The following is a 22,658-nucleotide window of genomic DNA, read 5'->3' on the forward strand; positions in this document are numbered from 1 at the left end:
TCTTTTTTATTAATGAAAGTTTGATGTTTTGAGTGGTTTCAAAGAAGTATTAACGTGTTTAACAGGTTAGTGAATTGTACCTGATGCAGGGTAAAATGGTCCACATTAAGTTTGGCAGTAATCAATTGTTAATGTCTTCATGTGATTCAAGGGTATCAATTGTTAATGTCTTGATGTGATCCAAGGGTAAAATGGTCCAGATTAACCATAACAACAACATCAAACATTTCTTAATTAATGATAGATAATATAAGATTAAACAATCTATATGCAAATAACCAAACACCAAAGCATATAGATAAAAGACAAAGTTGTAATATTCCATCAGCATGTGCACCATTACAAAAGTTGTGTCCACAGTTGTCCTAATATGTAAAAAGACGTGCCATGTGCCATGATTCTTAAAATTTCCAAATTACCTAATTAAAAGACTAAAAGTTTTTCTTTCCATAATATTTAAACATAAAAATCATTCCAACACCATTAGGTGGTGATCAATGCTTCCTTTTTTCTTCAAAACCTTCCTCCTCAACCATATCTTGGTAATTCTTTCTGAGTATTTTCGTATCCTCTGCCTAGTTGCAACTGGTTGAGCAGGGACATCATTAACAGGATCATCTACTTGGGCATCAATATTTGGATGTGATCATCTACTTGAACTGGTTCAACATGTGGAGTTGGATCATCAACTGGTTCAACATGTCGTGTTGGATTTACTTGAACTGGATCTACTTTAACTGGATCCACTTGAATTGGTTCCACTTTACCTGCTATACAAAGATGTAGTTTAAGAGTTGCTTGTTGCAATTTAATTATATTGTTTTAATAGCATACCTTTCTCTTTTTTACATTTTTAGGTTTCTTGTTTTTTGGCCTTGAAGTGGATGCTACATCTGCTGGTCTAGTAGGACATGTTGATCTTTTGGGGCCCCTTTCTCTACAAATAGTGCATTTATTAACTACACCTGCTTTTGAGATAGTATGTCTTGTTTTCTCCTTGCTTTCCCTCTCAGTTTGATCCATTTTCCTTTTAAGGGTTGGCCTTCCTGGTAACCTTCTTTTTTGAGGAGGCAATGGCTTCATGTAGGGAGCTTCAGGCCACATGGAACTACCATTAAGTGGATTAATGGTATGGTGGTAACAAGTCAAGAACATGGCTGTATGGAACCATGGTGCAACATAATCCTCTGCATTCTTGTTGAGGTATGAAATGGTTGCCACTGCATGCACACATGGGATATCTGATACTTGCCAAGATCTACATCCACATGTGTTGTTGGTAAGGTCCACAGCATATCCATCATTTCCAATCTTAACCTCATATTTTTGTACCCCAGAAGGTATAACTTCCCAAAATCTGTCCACAAAAATAACAAGTTCTATTAATATACTAGATGACATAATAATACTTATAAAATACAAGTTATATCATACATTTGCTGTTTCTTTAACTTTTATATCTTTAATCTTATAGATGGGCATATTTTTTAAATTACCCCAACTTTGTCCCTCTAGCAGCATTCTATACATCCTCTGCATTGCATAAATCTGAATCTCTTCCAACATGGTGAGGAGTGGTCTCTTCCTAGCAAGATCAATAACAGAGTTGAAACTTTCTAATATGTCGTTCTCATAAGCATCACAAGCCATGTCCACTTCAAACAATGTCCTACACCAACTTTTAGGGTCCCTTTCCATGAGGTGTTCATAAGCTAATGGGTCAATTTTTTATGGAATTCATTTCTGCCTCAAATTTAGGTTGAGTAGTACTAGCAGCAGCTGCCCAAAACAACTTCCTATATTGTTCACCTTTGAATCTTTTCTTGAAGTTAGCATAGATGTGCCTAACACATTGTCTATGCTGTGCTGTTGGAACTCTTTCTTTGATAGTCTCTACCATTCCCTGAAAGAAACAAGAAATGGATGACAAAACAAAAAACATTGAACTCAAACAAAACATAAAAGAAAATATACCTTGTGTTGGTCTGATATGAGGGTCAATCCATGACCAATTCTCATTTCAATGTCATTAAGTAGGAGGTCAAGAAACCACTTCCATGTTTCCTTATTTTCTACTGCCATCACAGCCCATGCAATAGGGAAGATGTGGTCATTTGCATCCCTACCCATAGCTGCTAACAGTTGGCCTCTACATATACCCTTTAAAAAACAACCAACTACCCCTATTACCCTCCTACATGTTGCAATCCAACCATCCTTCACACCCTTAAAACAAACATACATTTTAGAAAAGTAAGTGGTGGAATCAGGCATGAAATTCACATCTATCTTTACTGAACCAGGATTTGTCCTCATTATTTCTTCACCATAACTCCATACTTTACCATAATGTTCTATCAAACTACCGTCTATCTCTTCCAAAGCGTATCTCCTAACATTTCTACATCGAGTCACACTAACAATCAATTTAAACTTTGTACTCATTTTGGCTTTCATTTTCCTTATGCTCATGTTGGGGTTCTTCAAAAGTTGATTCTTAAAATGCTTTCCAATCCATTTATATGTTACAATGGAAGCAAGTTTGAAGACTCTTGAACAATTATGGTCATCAACTAAGGACTTAATCTGGAAAGACCTTTCACTACTCATCCAAGAAGCCCACTGTCTAAAAGGGCAAGAGGGGTTCTTGCTATCTTTATAGCATCTCACTAATAACCTCTGACTATCATTTTTCTCATAATAAAGATTGTACCCATTCTTCACTGCATAGTTAGTCAAACAAATTTTCAATTCCATAGGGTTAGAGAATCTCATACCTAGAATTGGCACCATTTTGTCCAATTTCTGGTTCTCATTATGGACAGGGTACACTGGTTTGTCATCCCCATTGTTGGTTTCAAGCTCATCATTTTTATCCTTAGAAATACCTGACACCCGGTGTAAGAATTCATCACCAACAGTCTTGTCAAGATAAAGGAATATAACCATTTGCTTCATGCTCATATGGAATATCATCAGAAAGTTGTGAATCTTTATCATCATCCACGTCTGGCTCAGAATAATGCCCTTCATCATCTTCTAGTACTTCCATATCAGCCCAATCAAGTACAGCTTCATTTTCGTGGTCTATATACACATTCATTGTTAGACCAGCTTCATCACTATATGTGACAACCCAAAGTTCATTCCGTTACATTACCCCGTTTCCATTGACGGAATATTCCACTGTATAAAAGTTCTGTTAATAAGAGGTTATCAAATAAATTAATGTTTTATTTATTTATATTCTATGTCGTTATTCGTCGTAATAAAATAAAGTAAAAGCATGTAAATTACATTTCCATATTATTTTGGAAAAAGTTAAATTTTATTACGACCGCTAAATCGGGTGCGACCAAAAGTCCTACATAACGACAGTATCGGGTAGATTTCCACTGAGCTTCAACTCCAACCCCTTTATAAGGGAGAGTAAACTCCATTTCCACCTTTTTACTCTCTCTCTCTCTACAAATTTTTCCCAAGCCAAAAATCGTCCGTTTCGAACCCCAAACGAGTTGGTAAACTATCCTAACTTGTTATATAGCTTATCTAGCCTACAAATTCGTGTTTAAATCATAAAATAGGGACAAAATGATGTGTTTACGGCCCAAGAACACTCTTGGACCGTGAACACCATTTAATGGGGATTTTAAGCCCCAAAACCCCTCCAAATTGCCCCTAAGGCTTAGATATGATTTTTAGGCTTACATATTCGGACTTAGAACACCTTGAAACGAGTTTTTGAAGTGTAAACATGATTTTACTGCCCAAGAACATGCTTGGGCCATAAACTCCTCTTCATGGGGAGTAAACTCATGTTTGAGTGTTTGAAATGCCCTCAACACCCCCAATGGCCTTGGATTAAATTCTAGAATCAACCACCAACAAGTTTGGGACTTTAAGCTTAATTAAAACAACTCCATAAGGAGCTTACGGCCGTAAACCCCTCATGGAAGGGTGCCTGGGCCGTAAAGTCCTACAAAGGGGTTAAAAGGTGCCCCAAACTCACCCCTTGACTTGTAAAAATGAGTTGAACCAATTATGCTTTCCCTTTGGCCTTCAAAACATTTTATGATTGTTTGGGTGAGATTTTACGGCTGTAAACTCATAGTTTACTGCCGTGAACTCATCAAATAACCCATATGTTTGAATTAGTCCCTTTCTAATGCCCAAGAACAAAACCTAGCATCATCCCTTAATTTGTAGTAGGCCATTTAACACTCAAAAACCTCCTCCATGAGTTTACGGCCGTAAACTCATGGGTATGGGGTGTTTAAGGCCGAAATCTCTCCTAAGAGTTTACTCTTGGAGAGTAAACTCCTTATCCTAGGCATTCACACCCTTAGATGTTACCCGGGACACCCCAAACGCTTAATTAAAAGTGTTTTCGCACTTACGAAGCGTATACTTGTTTAATTAGTATTAAATGTACTAATTGTATGTGAACATATGTTATCATATGTTAAATAGGTCACTAAGTGTGTCCAAGTCTTTACTTGACACCGAGCACCCAACCGGCACCCTCGTCGGATCCACTTACACCAGGTGAGTTCATACCCCCGAATGAACCTTTTAAATGTTTTTACATGTTTTATAGGGAGGGAATACAAGTTAAACATGCCAGTTATCATATCAATCACATGTGATTGATAACCTGCATGCACAAGGATTTACCACACTATAAACTGTTTTACCGAGTATGACACTATAAATGGTTTTCTAAAATGTTTTCACTTGTTCAAATCTTTTACTTATATTGTTTTATCAATGTTTCATTTAAAACTGATTTATGAGAGTTTCCAAAGAATTTCCAAAGGTTTTCAAACTTATTTTACAAAAGAATACTATGTCGTGATTTTCTCAAGAATAAAGGTTTTCTTCCATGTTTTGATACTCCTTAGTTTAAACTCCTAATTGATAACGCTTTCACTTCGTGATGCGTTTATACTTGTTATTGCCTCTATTTCGCTTATACTTGTAGTCGCTTATACCTATTAGATGCTCTTACTTCACTTGTTGTCGCTTCTACTTCGTGATAAACATATATTTGGTAACGTTTATACTTCACGATTCTGTTATTCCACATTGTACGTTTATACATCACGATTCGGTTATTCCACACTGTACGTTTATACATCACGATTTGGTTATTCCACACTATACGTTTATACATCATGATTCAGTTATTCCACACTGTACGTTTATACATCACGATTCGGTTATTCCACACTGTATGCTTATACTTCACGATTCGGTTATACATCACGATTTGGTTATACTTCACGATATGTTTCCACTTGTTACACACTCAAACGTAGTTAGATGTATGCTTGTGCTTGTATAGATGCATATAAATAATGATTGAAGGATTTAGGAAGACTTGTCCGCCCTATTTCCTTTTCTTCGTTGAGATGTGGTCTGGTGGGATCGGATGGCCGTCCGAAGGTCGTTTGATTCAGTTATATATTATGTATACAAGCATAGACATGTAGGTTTGCGTTAGTCATTTCAGTTATGAGTCTCTACCACTCGTTCAACACTTATATTGGAAACCCACTACCCACTATTTGGGATGCATCTTCGGGACACGGCCTTCTCCGTCGTCTAGTTGGTAACCAGAGTCTCTTGTAGGGAGAGCAAACATTGTGTGTATAGATCTATACGGGATTGACACCCCCGCACCCTGACTGCTAGCTACAGTCCACGGCCTACCAAGCCAAGGGGTGACAAATGTCACATTTTATAGACGCTTGCAGGGCGTCAGGTACTCTAGTGTCGGTTAGTATAGTTACGAGTATCCCAGGTTACCTTATAATTCATGGCCTGAAGGTGACGGTATTTCACCAGCAATTTACACTGTATGCTGGAAACCCACTCTCAGAGTCACACAGTTTTTAGACCTTGCTAGCTGTATTTTTCATTTGATACTGTCTAGGGTCTGTATTCTCTGTTTTTAGACCTTGTTAGCTGTACCTTTCATTTGATACTGTCTGGGGTCTGTATTCCTTGTTTTAGACCTTGCTACCCGTACCTTTCATTTGGTACCGTCTGGGGTCTGTGTCTCCCTTTGTTAGACTGAACCAGGCGTGTTGTTTGTTCGATACTCTCCTGGAGTCTATGAGTCCTTTTGCCTTAGTCAGCAGTCTTCACTGCTGAGGCATATGTTATTTCCCTGATTCTCTTGCTTTCTTTAATAATCAAATTATGTATTTTGATAATGATAGCGATTAAGGGAAAATTTCTTTTTACCACATAACTCCGTCCAGTCTTGGTAGAAGACTGCTTTTATAAAGGAAATATAGGATTTTCTGGAAAAGACACTAATTTAATGGATACACTAAAGCTACCACTTTTATTAAAGTTATTTGAATAAAATGACACTAAATGCTTATGAACTCACCAGCATTTGTAAAAATGTTGATACTCGCTTTTCAAATAACTTGTATTCTCAGGTCAGCATTAGACAGGTACATCCCCGGAGCTTCTGACGAAGACAGTTTAGTACCAAGCTGCACCTATTATTATTACCTGTATTACTTTGATGTATTGTAATGTAACCATGTAAAACTATTACTATTAATACAATGGTTGTTGTACTTTGATTACTATAATGCATGTGTTGTGATACTTGACATGACGTCATCCACCCCAGAACGTTTCCGTCGTTCCGGTTTTGGGGTGTGACACTATAACCCGTTTCTATAAACTCATAGTAGTCAGCATCATTCCCAATACTCCTAATACCCTTTGCCAATGGTTACTTATCAAACACTTTATTACCCTCAAAGGTCATTTTCCCTAAATAGTAACCCTAAGGTACCTTTGTGAACAGTTCTGTCATTGGTGGGTTTTTTCTTCTTTGTTTTCTTTTATTTTTTTTTTCTCTTCTATGTCTGTATTATTGTTTTTTTAATGGTCGATGTGTAGATTATTGTTCAAACGTGTATTGTGTTATTAATTGTTTAAACACGTATTGTTTAAAATGAAAGTAATGTTATTAATTGGTAAATTTCAAAGCATGATGTTTTTAAATGACATACAATTAAATCTGATCTTTGATTTAAATGGATTCTTCCAGTTTGTTATGATATAGTGATAAGTTTAAATGCATAAAAAAAATAGAACTATAATTTACCACAATCTTTCTTTTCTTACTTTTTATAAATTATTGACATAACTCAATATAACTATTAATAACAATCAACGAAAATTAACAGCAATTTCTTAGCTCAATAAACGATAAAAAAACAAAAACAAAATTTTAAACTATCTCAAAATCTTATTAATCTAGCTATTATCTTTATGATTTTACGAATCCTATTGAATTTAAATAATCAAAATAAAATGGTCATGTCAATTATATTTGTTTTTATATAAAGAATTCAATGCTAAAACTCAAATATGACATCTTTTTTTTTATAAGTTTTACTAATTATTAGCATTTTATTCAACCAATAAAAAAATGTAACTTTTTAATTTGAAAAAATCACTAATTTATCCTAATTTTAAATTTATAAACCTATCCTAAAACTATCTGGATTATCTATCCTACCTAAATATGTGGTGGATATAATTTAATTTGACTTTTTCTTATCCCTCCAAACTTTCAAGACTCGATTGTTTTCATTCCTCTCATGCTCCTGAAAAACGGTATATTTTGTTGTGTTTTTGTTTCTATGTTTTTGCTTCATATCTTGTAGTAGGGGTGGAATTGGTACGGTACCAAGTTTTTTTCCTCCAAACCGTGTACCGTACCAATTATAATTGGCATAAAGTTTTACCTACCAATACCGTACCAATGATACTTGGTACCAACTTAGTTGGTTACCAACAGATTTGGTTGGTACATATTGGTATTTGTATATACCAAAATATTTAAATAATATCTATACTTGAAGAGTTCAAGACTATAATCTATATAAGACTTCACATTATAATCATCACTAAATGGTTAGAAAGTTTTCCAAATATGAACGTGAGTTGAAGTTGTAGTCGTCGCTTGTTTTAGTAAATCTTTTTAGTGTCATGTACCTTCCTTAACCTTGTGTTAGTAATTTCTTTTACTATAATGTTTTGTTCAAAAAAGAATCAATATCAATTGAATTAGTTGTTACTCCTAACTAAAACTTGAAAATGTAAGGATTGATATATATATATATATATATATATATATATATATATATATATATATATATATATATATATATATATATATATATTGGTTGGTATGGTACAACCGTGATATTCAAAATTTTGTACCATTACCGTACCAAGACTACTTAATTGGCATGATATTACCGACCAAACATATTGGCTACCAAACATGTTGGCTACCGATTTTATTGGTTCGGTTGGTAACATGTTGGTTGGTTCTCCGTGGTACATTTTTGCCAGCCCTACCTTGTAGTGTTATTAACTTTAAAAAAAATAAAGCATACTTTTATGCCACAGTCAACATTTTTTTCCCAATATTTATCAGATTCAAACAGGTACATCTCTCCATGTTTTTGAAAATGTGTTCATGATTTGCAATCAACGTTAAATGTATCACGTTAATATGTATGTGTTTCTTTTTTCTTTACTTCTTTTGATTATTTGACCCTAAAGCATAAAACAGCTATAAAAAATCATGTTGCTATTTTTTGCATTTTTATATTCTATTATATAATTGTAAGTCCCTAATCTGCCTGTGTATCAATCAGATCCGTTTGATGGTGCGAAATCTCAATCAAACGGATGATGTCAGATCAAATAGAAGAGAAGGAGAAGAAGAATAATATGAATCTTGTATGTATTGATATGAATTATGATCTGGATACAAGAGATTCATACACACTAACACACACTCTTCTCTCTAGACCGTGTACTCTCTTCTGTTCATCAATCTCTACTCCTCACCCTAACACCTCTATTTATACTTGGAATATGGGTCGGATAACACATGGGCCGTAAATGAGTTTACGTCCGTAAACTAGACCATAAATTCATAAATATTACAGAAAAATACAATTGCCCAGAAAAGTAAAGTATAAACCATATTTTGACCCAACAATCTCCCCCTTGGTTTATAGCTTTCTTTTCTTAATTGACCCAACAAGCTCCCCCTAAAAAGTAGCTGGCTCTTCTTGTCAATCTTCAATGAGAGCTTGGCTTCAGTTTTAACCTTCGATTTCTTCACAGCATCAGGATGAACATATGAATCTTCAATGAATGACTTCATCTTGAGCACTTGAGGTTTTCTTCAGAATTTGGCATTGAACGCACATTGGGTGAGGAGGCTTGACATACTGATTCTTGAAAGATGGCGCTTTCAGCTTGAGAATCTTCAGAGAGAACATCAGAGAGAACAAATCTTCTGGATCACTTCAGCATGTATAAAGATAGCAGCAAACTGATTGAGGAGGCTTCAATGCAATCCGTCACATATTCTTCAATTTCAGCTTCACCTTGCTTCCGGGGTTGAAAGATTGAATGTCGAAAGAATAATCTTCATTTCTTGCTCCTTCGAATGAGAATTCTTCGATGCTCACAGACGAAGCCTTTGGCTCAGAAATCTTCAACACAAACTTCATGAGTCTTATCTATACCTGAAATCACTTTTCAAGACAAAAGAAAACTAAAAGAAAACTTAACACACAAAATAAAACAAAAACAAAAATATTTTTGGATTTTTGATTTTCTAAACAAGAAATAAAACAGAAATAACACTATTTTTTTTAATTCTCCCTTAATATTTAAATTAGAAGAAACTATGAAAAATTTAACAAAAATAAAAATGATATCGAACTTTAAGAGTGATTTGGGATCAAAGTTTTTAGACAGCCTTTATCCACTTGTCGGTACCTTTCATATTCACATCTTAGTCTGGTCGATCGTCGGTATTGTTTTCCACTTAAACACGAAAAATTGTGACAAATTTAGGACATACTATTTGTTACAAGACAAGGTGAACTTAAGTTCCTAAAAATCATATCTGATCCTAATTCCTTAGATACTATATCTTAAGGACCATTCATCTGACGACGACCAGGGATATTGTTGTCCACCTAAATTGAGCAGCGAGATCTATAGACAATCTGTAAGTGTTCAATTTTAAGTGTACTAGAACGTGTTTCTCGCTTTCTGATATGCCCCAGCCATCAAGAATTTCCAAAGTACTCCTTACACCGGGTGAGCAGACAACCATTCAGAGAGATGATAGATTCAGAATTCTATTACTTATTAATTAAGAGGGGTTGAGAAGTAGAAGGTTGCATATGCTGTGTACCAGGTCGGATTAGAAGTCGTGCAAAGGAGACAGCATATGGCTAACAGATAAGAAATATTTCACATATATATAGCCTGCAGAGAAATAAAGTTGCATATGTTGTGTACCAGGTCGGATTGGAGGTCACGCAAAGGATACAACATATGACTAACAGACGGAAAGAAAGAAAATGATATTCTACAGACCTAATTTATCGGAATTTACCAGTCGCCCCATCCAACCGGAATTAAGGACAGAATCCGCACATCGAGGAAGAGTTAAACCACGGTTCCAAGTACGGGTTCAATTTATGTGACGAGTAGATTCCCATATATATATCTCTCTGCTCAACCTATCCGAGCGTCGTATTGTCAGGCTGAAGGTATCTAACTAGGTCAAGATTTGTTAAGTCTATAAATTTCCTAAGTTCAACTCTGCCTAGTCAAGTCCATTTAGAATCTTTCGTGCCTACCGACGCATCAAACCAGAGCATAGACCCTTCAACTTTGGGTACGTTACGCAGACTCAGATTGCCTGTTATCACTTGATAATATCACTTCCCAAAACATCTCCTGCAAGCATTTTTCATAACCAACATATTTTTTTTTGATTTTATGATTTTCTAATGTTTTTAGATTTTTTTAAAATTTTAAAATTTTTGTTTTGTTTTTATTTCTCCCCCTAAATTTGTGCATAGGAGAGAAACGAAAATAAATGTGCAAATTTAAACTATCCTAAAACAAAAATTAGTCTTTAAAACGAATCAGCTTAAGAAAAACTCAGGAGTATAGAGAAGAAAACTCAAAATGTAAGTCACTGATTGAATTTGCATCCAGAAGGTGTGAGAACAGCACGCGTAATCTCAGAATAGATCCAAAAATTCTTCACATCGTTAAGTACTAACCCCATGAGTGATCCCTTCCTTTCTTCCTTTCCCACAAAAGGACACATACTCTCAACAAAGGTCTGAATGTTGTACAGTTGAGAGATGTCTCCTATCATGTGCCTGGAACAGCCACTACCAACAAACCGAAGTCTGATGATATGCCTCCATAGCTGCTCCGATACAGAGCGGGATTAATTGGTCTTTGAAACCCAGTCCATTTTGAAACTGGGTCGACCTTTGTCATCAATTCAGGGTACTCTCTCCCATGACATATCCTGCTTATCACAAACAGAAGACAATGAAATATTAGAGTCATTTGAAGATTTGGGAGTTTTCACCTTTGGTACCCATCTATATTCGTGTTTAACCCATTTCTTGTTCAATCCAATGGGTGCCTCAGCACTTGCTTTGGAACTTGAAGTCGGTTGTCGAGATAACTTTGACCTAGCCGGTCTTGGTTTTACAGGAGCATCTCTTGAACTAGACTTCTGGGCCAACATTTCCTTCTTGTTCTTGGGAGTTGGATGCTTGACCTTAGAAGATTGATTCTTGGCCTTGTGCGCGTTCCAGTCACCATTGTCTGAACGTGACCTGGGAGGGTTTCTTTTGAAGTATCTCCCACTTGGTGCGTTTTTCCATCCTTGTGCGCAGTAGGGAACGTATGCACGATTTGGACAGTTTCTGGCAATGTGTCCAGGTGTTCCACAGTGAAAACAAGTCTTTTTCTTCACTGTGAAGTTATTTATTCCTGCCCCTGGTGGCGTATCCTTGCCTTGTCTCTGATTTTTCCCACACGCACAGTTGTAACAGGCACTCTGTTTAGCTTGAAATGGTGGCCTGTATTTACTAACGGCAGGTTGATTAGAAGAAGTTGAGTTCGAAGCAACAGATTCAGAGTTCAAGGAGTCATTGGTTTGTTCAGAAGAGCTCTCATTGTTCTCATCCTTTGCTACTTTACCTGCACATGTAACAGAAACATCAGTATTTTCAACATTAATAACTCCTCCTGACACAAATCCAGCTCGTTTTCCATATCGAAGATGTGGCTCCCTGTCAGTTTTGTCCTGTGTCATAAGGATGGATGTGTAGTTATGATTATAAGGAGGAGGTACACTATCATACCTTAGACCCTTGTTTTGATTTTCTTTGAATTTTAATTGGGTTTCATATAAGGTCTCGACTGTCTGACTTGACGCAGTATAATTTTTAAAACTAACGTCTGTTTTTCCACACTTAATTTTTAAAGCGTCAAGTTCTTCAGTTACAGCAGCAAGTTGTCTCTTAATATAGTTATAATTTTCACACTTGTTGCTATACTCTTCCTGAAGCTTCCTAAAGTCCTTGGTTTTTGCTTCTAATTCAGCCTTCAGGGGTTTCTGTCCTTTCCTGAGTTGATATCATTTATATCTCAAGTCCTCAACTTCCCTTTTTAATAAATCAATTTGTTCCCGAAGAAATTTAATCGTATCTTCACTAGATAGCGTACATGAAACTTCACATGATTGAGAACATGAAACTTCATTGACCGGGAGGTTTGAAAAGGTGGTGTGAGGGAGAGTTGTGTGGGGTTCATTTGTGTTTATTATTATTATTATTATTATTATTATTATTATTATTATTATTATTAGAGCATACAATCTTTTAGTAAACAAGTTAAAACTACAATCATTTTGTAAAAGTTTTTTTTTCTCAAATACCATACTTCAACTAAAAACTCTAGAAAAATAGCAATGTACTTGAAAGTATGATATTATAATAAATAAATTATCGAATGTATGTGGATCCCAATGCATTGTTTATAAGAAAAAATAAACAACTTTTTATAAATTATATATAACTATAATTGGTGTCTAAGTACCATGCTATATGGTAACAAATAAAAGTAGAATGCTACAAAAGAAAGACCTAAAATCGATCCATTATTTAACATTGGTCCCACCCGACGAGTATAACAGTAAAAAGATTTCAACTATAAAATAGATTTCAAGTTTCAACAATAACTAATCACTAACTATTATCTCTAAGTCCCTATTTAAACAAATCTAATTGCTAATTCCTAATTTTCAACACAATGACAAATAATAGGAATTTGAAATAACCTAACAATAAAAAATAAAATTGAAAAATTGATTTAATTAGATTGCTTACTTGTTTCATTGTGCAGAGTAGAGGAAAGCTTAGAGCCCATTGGCCAGAAGGGGATGTGAGCGGCAACATCTACAACAACGTGAGCAACGAGCGACAGGGGTAGCAGGTGCCTCTACGATACCTTATGCTTTCTTAAATTGCTTCTCGTTTTTTTCTTTTCTTTTTTCTTTTTTTTCTTTTATTTTTTTTTTTCTTTTTAACAATTGTGTATAAGAATTGGGCTATATCTTATTCTACTAAAAGATTTTGGCTATTAATTTTGGGCTTAAACATTTTAGACTACTTTAATAGAGTTGAGTATTAAATTTGGACTTTAAATATGAAAAAAAAAAAAAAAACTTAATTTATACTTTTAGACAAAATTTTTTAGACAAAATTTGAAGGGTAGAGTTAATAGAAATGACTAGTCTTAGAGTATAGTTGAACCAAAACACCTATTTTTTTTTTTCGAATGATCACGTGATAACTTTTTATTATAAAAAGGTAGCTTTACCCCGGACATTATAGTAAATCCGTCTATGTATAATACTAGTTCTTATAAGGTATCATAACTAGATTGGTGGCAAATGGTCATATATTTATGTTGCATTTAAAACTTATTTGCATTTTCTTATATTTTGATTTTTAATTATCATTAGTTGATTAATAACTAATTTCCGTTAATAATGTTAATTTTAAACAAAGAAGGAACCATTCTTTGCATGGGTTAGGAAAGGTTTTGTTTTTTCCAAAATATTTGATTAGGAAGCATAACACATAAAATATAGAAGGGAACTATGGAAAGTATCAATGATCTTTTACATTTTTACAAAGATCAGCAATCTAGCAATCTGATTTAAAATCACCCCTTAGTAGCAACAAACTTTCAATTTTCACATCTAATTATCTACATAACCCAAATAAGGGTTGTTGCATTCATACCTTGTTAAAATAAAGGGAAAATACTGGGTATAGACATTATTTGGGGTTGAATTCCAAAATATAGACAAAAAAAATTGAATTTCCGAGTATAGACATGGATTCCGCGGCTCCATGGAATCCACTTTAGCTCCGCGGAATGGCAAATTCGTAAAAAAAAAAAAAAAAAAAAAAAAAAAAAAAAAAAAAAAAAAAAAACTCAAGACCTATTCCGCGGAGCTACAATGGATTCCGCGAAACTCTACGGAGGTAGCTCCGAGGAATGGATCTTCAGAAAAAGAAAAAAAAAGAATTCTCTTCCAATAATTCTTTTATGTAATGATCTCTAATTAAAAGACCAATTTTTTCCACCTCACATTCATTCAAAACATTGTCAAAAAAAATTCATATTATCATAATCTTTTCTTGAAAATAATTAGTTGGGAGAATGAATATAAACCCCGAAGAATCGATTTAAAAATAAATAAATAAATAAATAAATAAAAACTAACCGAAGATTCATTCCTCAGAACTATCTCCGCCGAATCCACTGTAGCTCCGCGGAATGGATCTTTAGTTTTTTTTAATACACTAATTTATTTACGATTTGACATTCCGCGGAGCGATAGTAGATTCCGCGGAGCTACCTCCACGGAATGCATGTCTATACCCGAAAATAGTCATTTTCATGTCTAAATTTTGAAAATACACCCTATTTTTTGATTATTGCCAGTATTTTCCCTAAAATAAAATGACAAATCCATAGTACAATCAGCAAAAAATGATCACTTGCTTAATATGCCGGAAAAATTGCTCTTGTGACCTGATAGTACCTTGTCTTCTTCCTACACAATAAAGTAATTTAAAACCAATCAGTTTCACTAATTAGAATGAAAGGCATGTTGTGAAGTCAATGTGAATAAAGTTGTGTTCGTGTCCACTGTAGCTGCTATTGATGTCCTACCTAATAAACCCATGGGTAGAGAATAAAACATACATAAACCAGATACAAGAAACTTTTGTTTATTTCATTGCTGAAACATTGGATAAAATAATCATAATGGAGTTAATTTTACCTTGGATAACATGATGAAAGCAAACCACTTTTAGCCACTTTGTTGTCTTCCAAGGTGGTGGTAAGTTAAAGCACTTTGCCTTGATGGATAAAACTATGGTGTGTAGGAGGATGAACATCTTCTAATTTGTTTCTATATTCTTTTTGTTGGATTAATGTCTAAGTCCATAACTATAACTGGTAAAACTTGACCCGACCCGGCATGGTCCATTTGGGTTGCATGTCATCATGCGCTTGGATAGACTATAATGAGAGAAATAAGACACTTATGGTTATTAATATATTATAAGTTCTAGTATATTAATAATAAGAATAATAAGATTATTTAATTAGTATTGATCAAGAATTAATCTAGGATTAATTAAGTGATCAAAAGAAGACTAATTAAATATATGGGTTGATTGTGTAAATCATCCATACTTGTATAGTGGGCTAATGTTCAATGGATAATCAAGTTGGGCTAAAACCCATAGGATGGTCCATGGATGCTCCATGGTGTATTTGAACCCATTGATCCAAGGAAATGGAAAGTCATGACAATTAGGGTTTACCCTAATTGTAACACTATATAAAGATCCTATTTCTTGAAAAAATCAGCTACTAGTATCATCTAGAGAGGGCTAGCCGATTTTCATGAAGTGTAGAATTCTCTCAAGTTATTCCAAGTGTATTTGGTGTTGTGTGAACCATTTGAGGTGTCACACTTGGGGCACTAGGCACTCAAGCGTCATGAAGACTTTCTATATCAAAGAGGTATGTATTTTATCTTGTTATATTTATTGTTTTGTATGTTAGATTAGGATAATACCTTGGAAAGTTCTTATTTGCATGTATAATAGAGAAAATATAGATCCAAGGTATTTAGGGTTGCATGTACACTTAGGAGTGTTAGAATGCTCAAAACCCAATAGTGGTATCAGATCCTAGGCTTGTTTTCTTGTTATACTTGCAAAAGAAGCTGGAAAATCGAGTTTTGATGCTGTCTGCCCAGCAGACTCGCCGAGTCCATGAATGGACTCGCCGAGTCCAAGGCAAAAAGCATCCAATTCGCCGAGTTGGTTCGTGCACTCGACGAGTTGGACCCCCAGACAACATAAATTCGACTTTTTTATCGAATTTATGTTTATATCGCCAAAGAAAGGGGCATTGGTTGCGAAGCTGCCAAATTTACCTAAGGATGTTAAAGTCAATAAGTGTGACTCTACTTCAGGTAAAGTCCACTATCTAACTCTGTTAAGTTTCTATTATGAGATTCTTGATACATGATGTGACTGGGTCACATGGTGATGTTTTAAGAATCAAAGAAAAGTAGAGGAACTTAAAGAAAGAATATGTTGAATCTGATCGCGTAGATAGATTTCTATCGCATAGTTTGAAGATCGGATTCTTGAGCTGCTTCTTAGGAGTTATGAGATATTGCTTAGGAATAGATAACAACAAGTTTTCATATGGATTGTAAGGATAAGTTTTTCCGCAAAGTTTTAAAATAAAAGAAAATTTTTTATTTTAATTATTTTAAAATATCCTTACAATGGCATTTGAGGAAAAAATGTTGCTTATATGATTCCATTAATAGCAAGAGTGGAAATATGAAATTGATTCTTTCATTTGTGGTAATGTCTAAATTTACCAAATAAGGAAAGATTCTCATCACCCAAGTTTCAATTGGACCGGAACTTGGAATCATGCAAGTTGTAACAATCGACAAAAATATAGACTTTTGTACGACGATATATATTAATAATAAATAATGAACAATATATTAGCAAAAAAAAATGTTAAGAAAATTTGTTACAAGTTTGATAATAATGTGAGGAAATTTCATGATCTAGGAAATTGACGAATAACGATATTATTTTAGAAGTTGAACTAGAACCGGATTCTTGAAAATGACCGACTAATAACTGGGTGTTCAAAGTATTATAAGTATACGGCTTCTAGTAACGACAAATTTTATTAAAGTGACGTGTAATACTATCAACGGACAAATACACGAAATTGAAATATTATATATATATATATATATATATATATATATACACACACACACACACACATATATGTGTCTAGAACAATTGCAAATGCCTTGGTATTTAAAAACTATGTGTATAAGTGTAATCATAAAACACATATTATATGAAAACTAGATATATAATTAAGAGCAAATGGATTACGTATGTGAGTATATATGTGGGATATGTTTAAAAACTATTATCTAGATACTTATAAAGGAATATTAAAAGGGAACCATTTCCAAATGAGAAGAGAGTGTGCAGGGAATAAAATGTCAAGTAATATGAAATGTACACAAATAAACAAATTGTAATATTCTAACTTCTTCTCTTATCCACATATTGTTTGAATTACCAAATCCTAGCTAGATATACATGCACATGCAAGGAACAACTTAAAAAGCCTAGAGTACAATTCTAACATAAGAAATGATCATGAAGGCACATGCAAGTAACTATGAACAAACTACCATTCTAAATCTCGTTACTTCACTTGCCTCTCATATTCTAAGTCCTAGTTTCCTTGGAACCAAACTACACTTCTCAATTAACTAGTGAGACAAGAAAATCTTGATCTAATCATGAAATATCAAGAAATAATCTTTCAAAGTTATCACAATTTGATTCCTCTCTTCCTCTCACCTTTTACTCACGAGATCTCCTCCCCATATCCTCTATTTTTACCTTCTTATAACCCATACATAAAAATCAATTAGCCATTCAAGATCAATCCCAAATTCAGCCCCTCCCTCACTCATTTCCCAGCAGAAAACGAGAGCAAGAGAGGAGCTCTTGCCCTCTCGGTTTGGACAGCAAAACAGGAACAGAAAAGGCTGTTGTCCCTCTTCCCTTTTCTCCCTTCAAACCATCCCCATCACCACCTTTTTCCTTCAAGTTTGATCAGGTCCATAAGCCAAAATGATGGCTTAATCACAGCCCCTTTTTCCTTGTTTGTTACTTGACTGAAATCACCCAAATACACTCTTTAGTTGCTGAATTTTCGAGAACCTACACACACAAATAGTTGCTGAACTCCAGGTACCAAATAAGCTCCTAAAAACCTTCCTGTTGCTGCCATTTTTCGAGATCATAACAGTCCATTGAAAGTCATTTTTGAGTGACATAGATCCCATGACAACCTCTTCCATGATGCCTAGAAAGATGGTGTTCAACTCATGATATAACAATCCTTTGTGATAGTATTAGAACAAAGGTATACATAAAACTTTTACTTATGTTTTACATCTTAAAAATAACCCACAAGTTGTTATGAATAACTAGTTGTAATATTTAACTTAATCTGTCATCATCTATGTTAAGTCCTCCCAAAGAATACTTCCGTCACGAGCCTTCGTGAAACCGGGAACATCTCGGCATCTTTGAACCCGATAACGACACGCAACTAAAGTGAGTTTTCTACGGCCCCTCTTTTATGTTTTATAAGTTTTGGGGGAGAATACACACCAAACAAGTTATATTTGAAAGATTTAAAGGCTTTACTAACTAAAAACACAAGTTATGTCACTAAACATACCTAAGCTCAAATTTCAGCTTTTCACAGTAAAGTTATGGTCTGTTCACGGACTGTTTTGCCCTCCTTAAGCTCAATGGATTTCAAAACTGTACAATATGGAGGTAGTTCATGTTAATACCTTTCTAAGGACTACTTGCACGCGTTCATACGACTTTTCTACGATTTATAATGATTTTTACAAAACTATCTATCATTTCAGAACATTTTCGGACCTGTCTGTAAAAATGAGTATTTTCACTCAGGTTAGGAACCACTTAAGCTTAGGATAAAAATTATGGACAAATTAGACTCATTTTCTAAACTTTGAGAGTTTACGGATCCAAGTTTCGACTTATGATGATTTTTCTATGATTTTTCTAAAAACATGGACATAATTGCCCTTTTTAATTTATCTTGCTGTTTGGACTTTCAAATATATATACAAAGTGTTGTGGTAAATAAGAAGTACACCAATTATGATATTGTTTAGTTCACACATACTCTAATAGTTACAAAAATGTAAATTATAACAAGTATTTCTAATATGATCATGTTGAAAACCTCATAAGATATGATGATTTGGACTGGATCGATTTTGGTCACTCACAGCCGGGGTGCTGTATAAACTTTGTTATTCACTTACAGTCGGAGTACTGTCTAAACATATATATGGTCACTTACAGTCGACGTACTGTTTAAACTCGTATAGGGACACATATGACCATTGTCATGTTAGAACTTTGGTAGTTTTACATTTTTAAGCATTACAGCCAAAAGTCTTTAAATCCAAACAATCGGGAATTATAACAAAGTCCCGGAAATAAATATACTAAGATAAACTGGGATGAGGTTTTATGTAGTATGAATATTGTTTGTAGATTGTTAAAACGATTGTTAGTGTCTATCTATACAAACACTAAATATTTTGCTTCTCAAAAATATGTTAAAATTTACTTTTATTGTAAGTAAGTAACATGGGTACTCATACTAGATTTCAAGTATCGGTTCTCACACCAAGCAAATCGGTAACATTGTTGACCATGTTTTGCACAACTTATTTTGTTAAGCATTCCACGTTTTATAAGGATTTCTTTTAATGAAACTCACGGAGTCAAAACCTGTGGAACTCACCACCAAATTTTGTTGACGTATTTTAAAAATGTGTATTCTCAGGTAACTAAGGAGCCGGAGGTAGGACATCGGTTCTAAGGAAATTATAGTTCATTTCTTTTGGGAATAATCTTGAACTGTTTTTATTTATTGTTGTGTGTTTAAACTATGAATATGCAATTTCAATTCCAACACCTTAAGGTTTGTAATATATTGATTTAAATATATTAAATGTTCGATATATGTGGTTGACTGTGATCCAATTGTATAACGTCGCAACCCCGGCGATTTCCGCCGCAGGTCGGGGTGTGACAGATTGGTATCAGAGCTAACGATTATAGAGAACTTAGTATTTTATTTTTAGGAAAAATACAACTATAGTCTAGAGCTTACTCTAGTAAGTGTAAGAAATATCCTTATCCTACAATACTTAAAAGTTAAGAATCTAATAAACTTAAACACAAGAATTTAGATCAAATACTCAATTAGGTTTCTTAAAACATAGGTCATACCATGACTAAACCTAGATGTGCACCTAAGTTTTATTTTGGTCGGGCCTCATGGATTATCCAACCTAAGCGATCTACTTGATAAGCTAAAAACTTGGCGTTTTACAAGTAAAAGTATGATCACAAGTCAATAAAAGTCGATAAGACTTTCTTTTACTTATATGTAAAAATTTTGTGTAACATATCGGAAATACTAATTAGTTCTTCGTTTAGATGGATAATTTATGGAGATCAATCATACCACCAGCAGAAGAGCCCATGTTTCATGTTCTACCAGGAGATCCCTATTTCCCCGACTATGCATCTGTGTACCAACCCATTTCTCCAGCTGAACATGCACCGATGCAATCTGATGAGTTCGAGCCTGAAGAAGATCCAAATGAGGACCCGGAAGAGGATCCGGAAGAGGAGATGGAGGAGGAACCTAAGGATGATCCCGAAGAAGATATGGATGAAGATGAGGTAATAATAATAACCGATCCAGAGTCACCCGCTCCAATTCCACCTTCTCCCAGCCGCTCTTTCCTTGGATTTTCGCTCCGCCGTTCAAGAAAAACCGCTAGGATTTCGGTCCCAAAACCCGTTACTATAAAATATAGCTTGAGGTCCCCTTGCACCAAAAAGACGATGGAACCACCTGTTTCGGAAAGCAACCATGAGAACCAAAGGACGACCGGAAAGCGGACGGCAGGAACATTTGAAAAAGGACAAACATCTGGAGCTGCACCTGCTTCTGACATGGACATTGACAAATTGTCCTTCCTACTTGAGCAGAACGTCCGATTGCACGGACAAATGTGGCACGTCAATGATGAACTAAGCAACATGCAGGGTCAATCCATAAAAACGAAGGAAGAAATGGCCCGAATAGCTGGACTTATTTCGATTCAGATCTTGCAAGACAATCTCTGTCAAGAGATGGACTACCGCCATAATAGCTGGACTTATTTCGATTCAAGAATGACCAATGTGGAAACTCAAAGTCAAATTGCATTTTCAGCGGCACACGGAGTCGAGGAGAGGCATGCGTTGCTAGAAGAAAAACACGAATCACTAGAGGAAAAACATAAAATACTAGAAGAAAAATATGACGACATGTCCCGCTCAGTGGACAAATTTTTTAGTTTTAAAAAAAAAAAAACTAATTAGTCGAGTTTCCGAGAAACTTGCAGATTTTGGGTACCAAACTTTTCGGATATGTAGTTGGATATGTAAGCACATGTAAACTTTATTTGTTTATTAGTTGGTCTTTGTACCACTAATCTTAAGTCTTTACATTTTGAGAATGGTAAAGACTATTGTACTCGGATGTTAATGTTTAATATAATGAAGCATATGTTATTACGTTTAATATATATATATATATATATATATATATATATATATATATATATATATTTTTTGAACTATTATATAAATCGTGAATTATGAATAATAACATTATGTGAAAACTAACAAAAACATCACAAGCTTAACCTTCACTACTAAATGAATTAGGGAATCAAAATGCCTCCAAGAAGGAACACAAGAGCAAACCCCGAAGTAACACCAACTACCGAACCAACATTAAGACGAACCCGGAGAGGTCGACCGGCCAGAGGGCCGATTGTGAGTCCAGTAACGGAAACGCCAACTTCTAGCGCTCCAATTCCACCACCTCCCGAGTCCGGACTTCCTCAAACTACAGCAGAATTGGAACAACTAGTTTCAGAACGCATTACTATTGCAATGGCAACTGCGAGGAGTTTGAATGATGGAAGACAAGTCGTGGAAGTGAATGGACTGGGAAACGGAGCTGGAAGCACTCTACACTCACAACGTGAAAAGCCTAGAAGAACTTGTTCCTACAAGGACTTCATGAGTTGCAAGCCAAGAAACTTTTATGGCAACGAAGGTGTTGTTGGTTTAACTCGTTGGTTTGAAAAAGTTGAATCTGTTTTTGACATATGCTACTGCTCTGAAGGTAGCAAAGTGCGGTTTGCTGCATGCACCTTGATGGATGGAGCCCTAACATGGTGGACTGACCATGTAAAAACCTCGGGTATCTCAGTGGCCAACTCAATGTCATGGGAGAGCATGAAAGAACTTTTAATAGAGGAATATTGCCCCCGAGAAGAAGTACAGAGCCTAGAACATGAGCTTTGGAACTTAAAGATGAAAGGTTCTGAAGTCAAGGCTTACACAACAAGGTTTAATGATCTTTCACTCCTCTGTCCAGGCATGGTGAAACCAGAAGGCAAGAAAGTGGAGCGTTATATATGG

General features: G+C 35.0%; 2 protein-coding genes across 2 annotated transcripts; one reads left to right on the forward strand and one right to left on the reverse strand.

Moving 5' to 3' along the window:
* Positions 1-255: 255 nt before the first annotated feature.
* LOC111916578 (uncharacterized) lies at positions 256-3,103 on the reverse strand. Its single transcript, XM_023912241.1, has 6 exons — positions 2,947-3,103; positions 1,975-2,888; positions 1,810-1,903; positions 1,529-1,712; positions 835-1,357; positions 256-264 (listed from the first exon to the last, which is right to left on the reverse strand). The coding sequence occupies exons 1-6, from the start codon at positions 3,101-3,103 to the stop codon at positions 256-258; spliced, it is 1,881 nt and encodes a 626-aa protein (XP_023768009.1).
* Positions 3,104-20,609: 17,506 nt separating this feature from the next.
* Positions 20,610-21,545, forward strand: LOC111881060 (uncharacterized). Its single transcript, XM_023877450.2, has one exon. The coding sequence runs from the start codon at positions 20,610-20,612 to the stop codon at positions 21,543-21,545; it is 936 nt and encodes a 311-aa protein (XP_023733218.2).
* Positions 21,546-22,658: the final 1,113 nt, after the last annotated feature.

The sequence above is a fragment of the Lactuca sativa genome, chromosome 1, assembly GCF_002870075.4.
Source record: "Lactuca sativa cultivar Salinas chromosome 1, Lsat_Salinas_v11, whole genome shotgun sequence".
NCBI classification, from domain to species: domain Eukaryota; kingdom Viridiplantae; phylum Streptophyta; class Magnoliopsida; order Asterales; family Asteraceae; genus Lactuca; species Lactuca sativa.

What these genes read in the sequence shown, in the direction of transcription:
- LOC111916578 (XM_023912241.1), bottom strand. Translation starts at nt 3,103, where the DNA reads ATGAATGTGTATATAGACCACGAAAATGAAGCTGTACTTGATTGGGCT. An exon ending in ATATGAGCATGAAGCAAATG is followed by an intron (nt 2,889 to 2,946) that starts GTTATATTCCTT and finishes ACCGGGTGTCAG; the next exon opens with GTATTTCTAAGGATAAAAAT. An exon ending in TCATATCAGACCAACACAAG is followed by an intron (nt 1,904 to 1,974) that starts GTATATTTTCTT and finishes TGTTTCTTTCAG; the next exon opens with GGAATGGTAGAGACTATCAA.
- LOC111881060 (XM_023877450.2), top strand. Translation starts at nt 20,610, where the DNA reads ATGGATAATTTATGGAGATCAATCATACCACCAGCAGAAGAGCCCATG.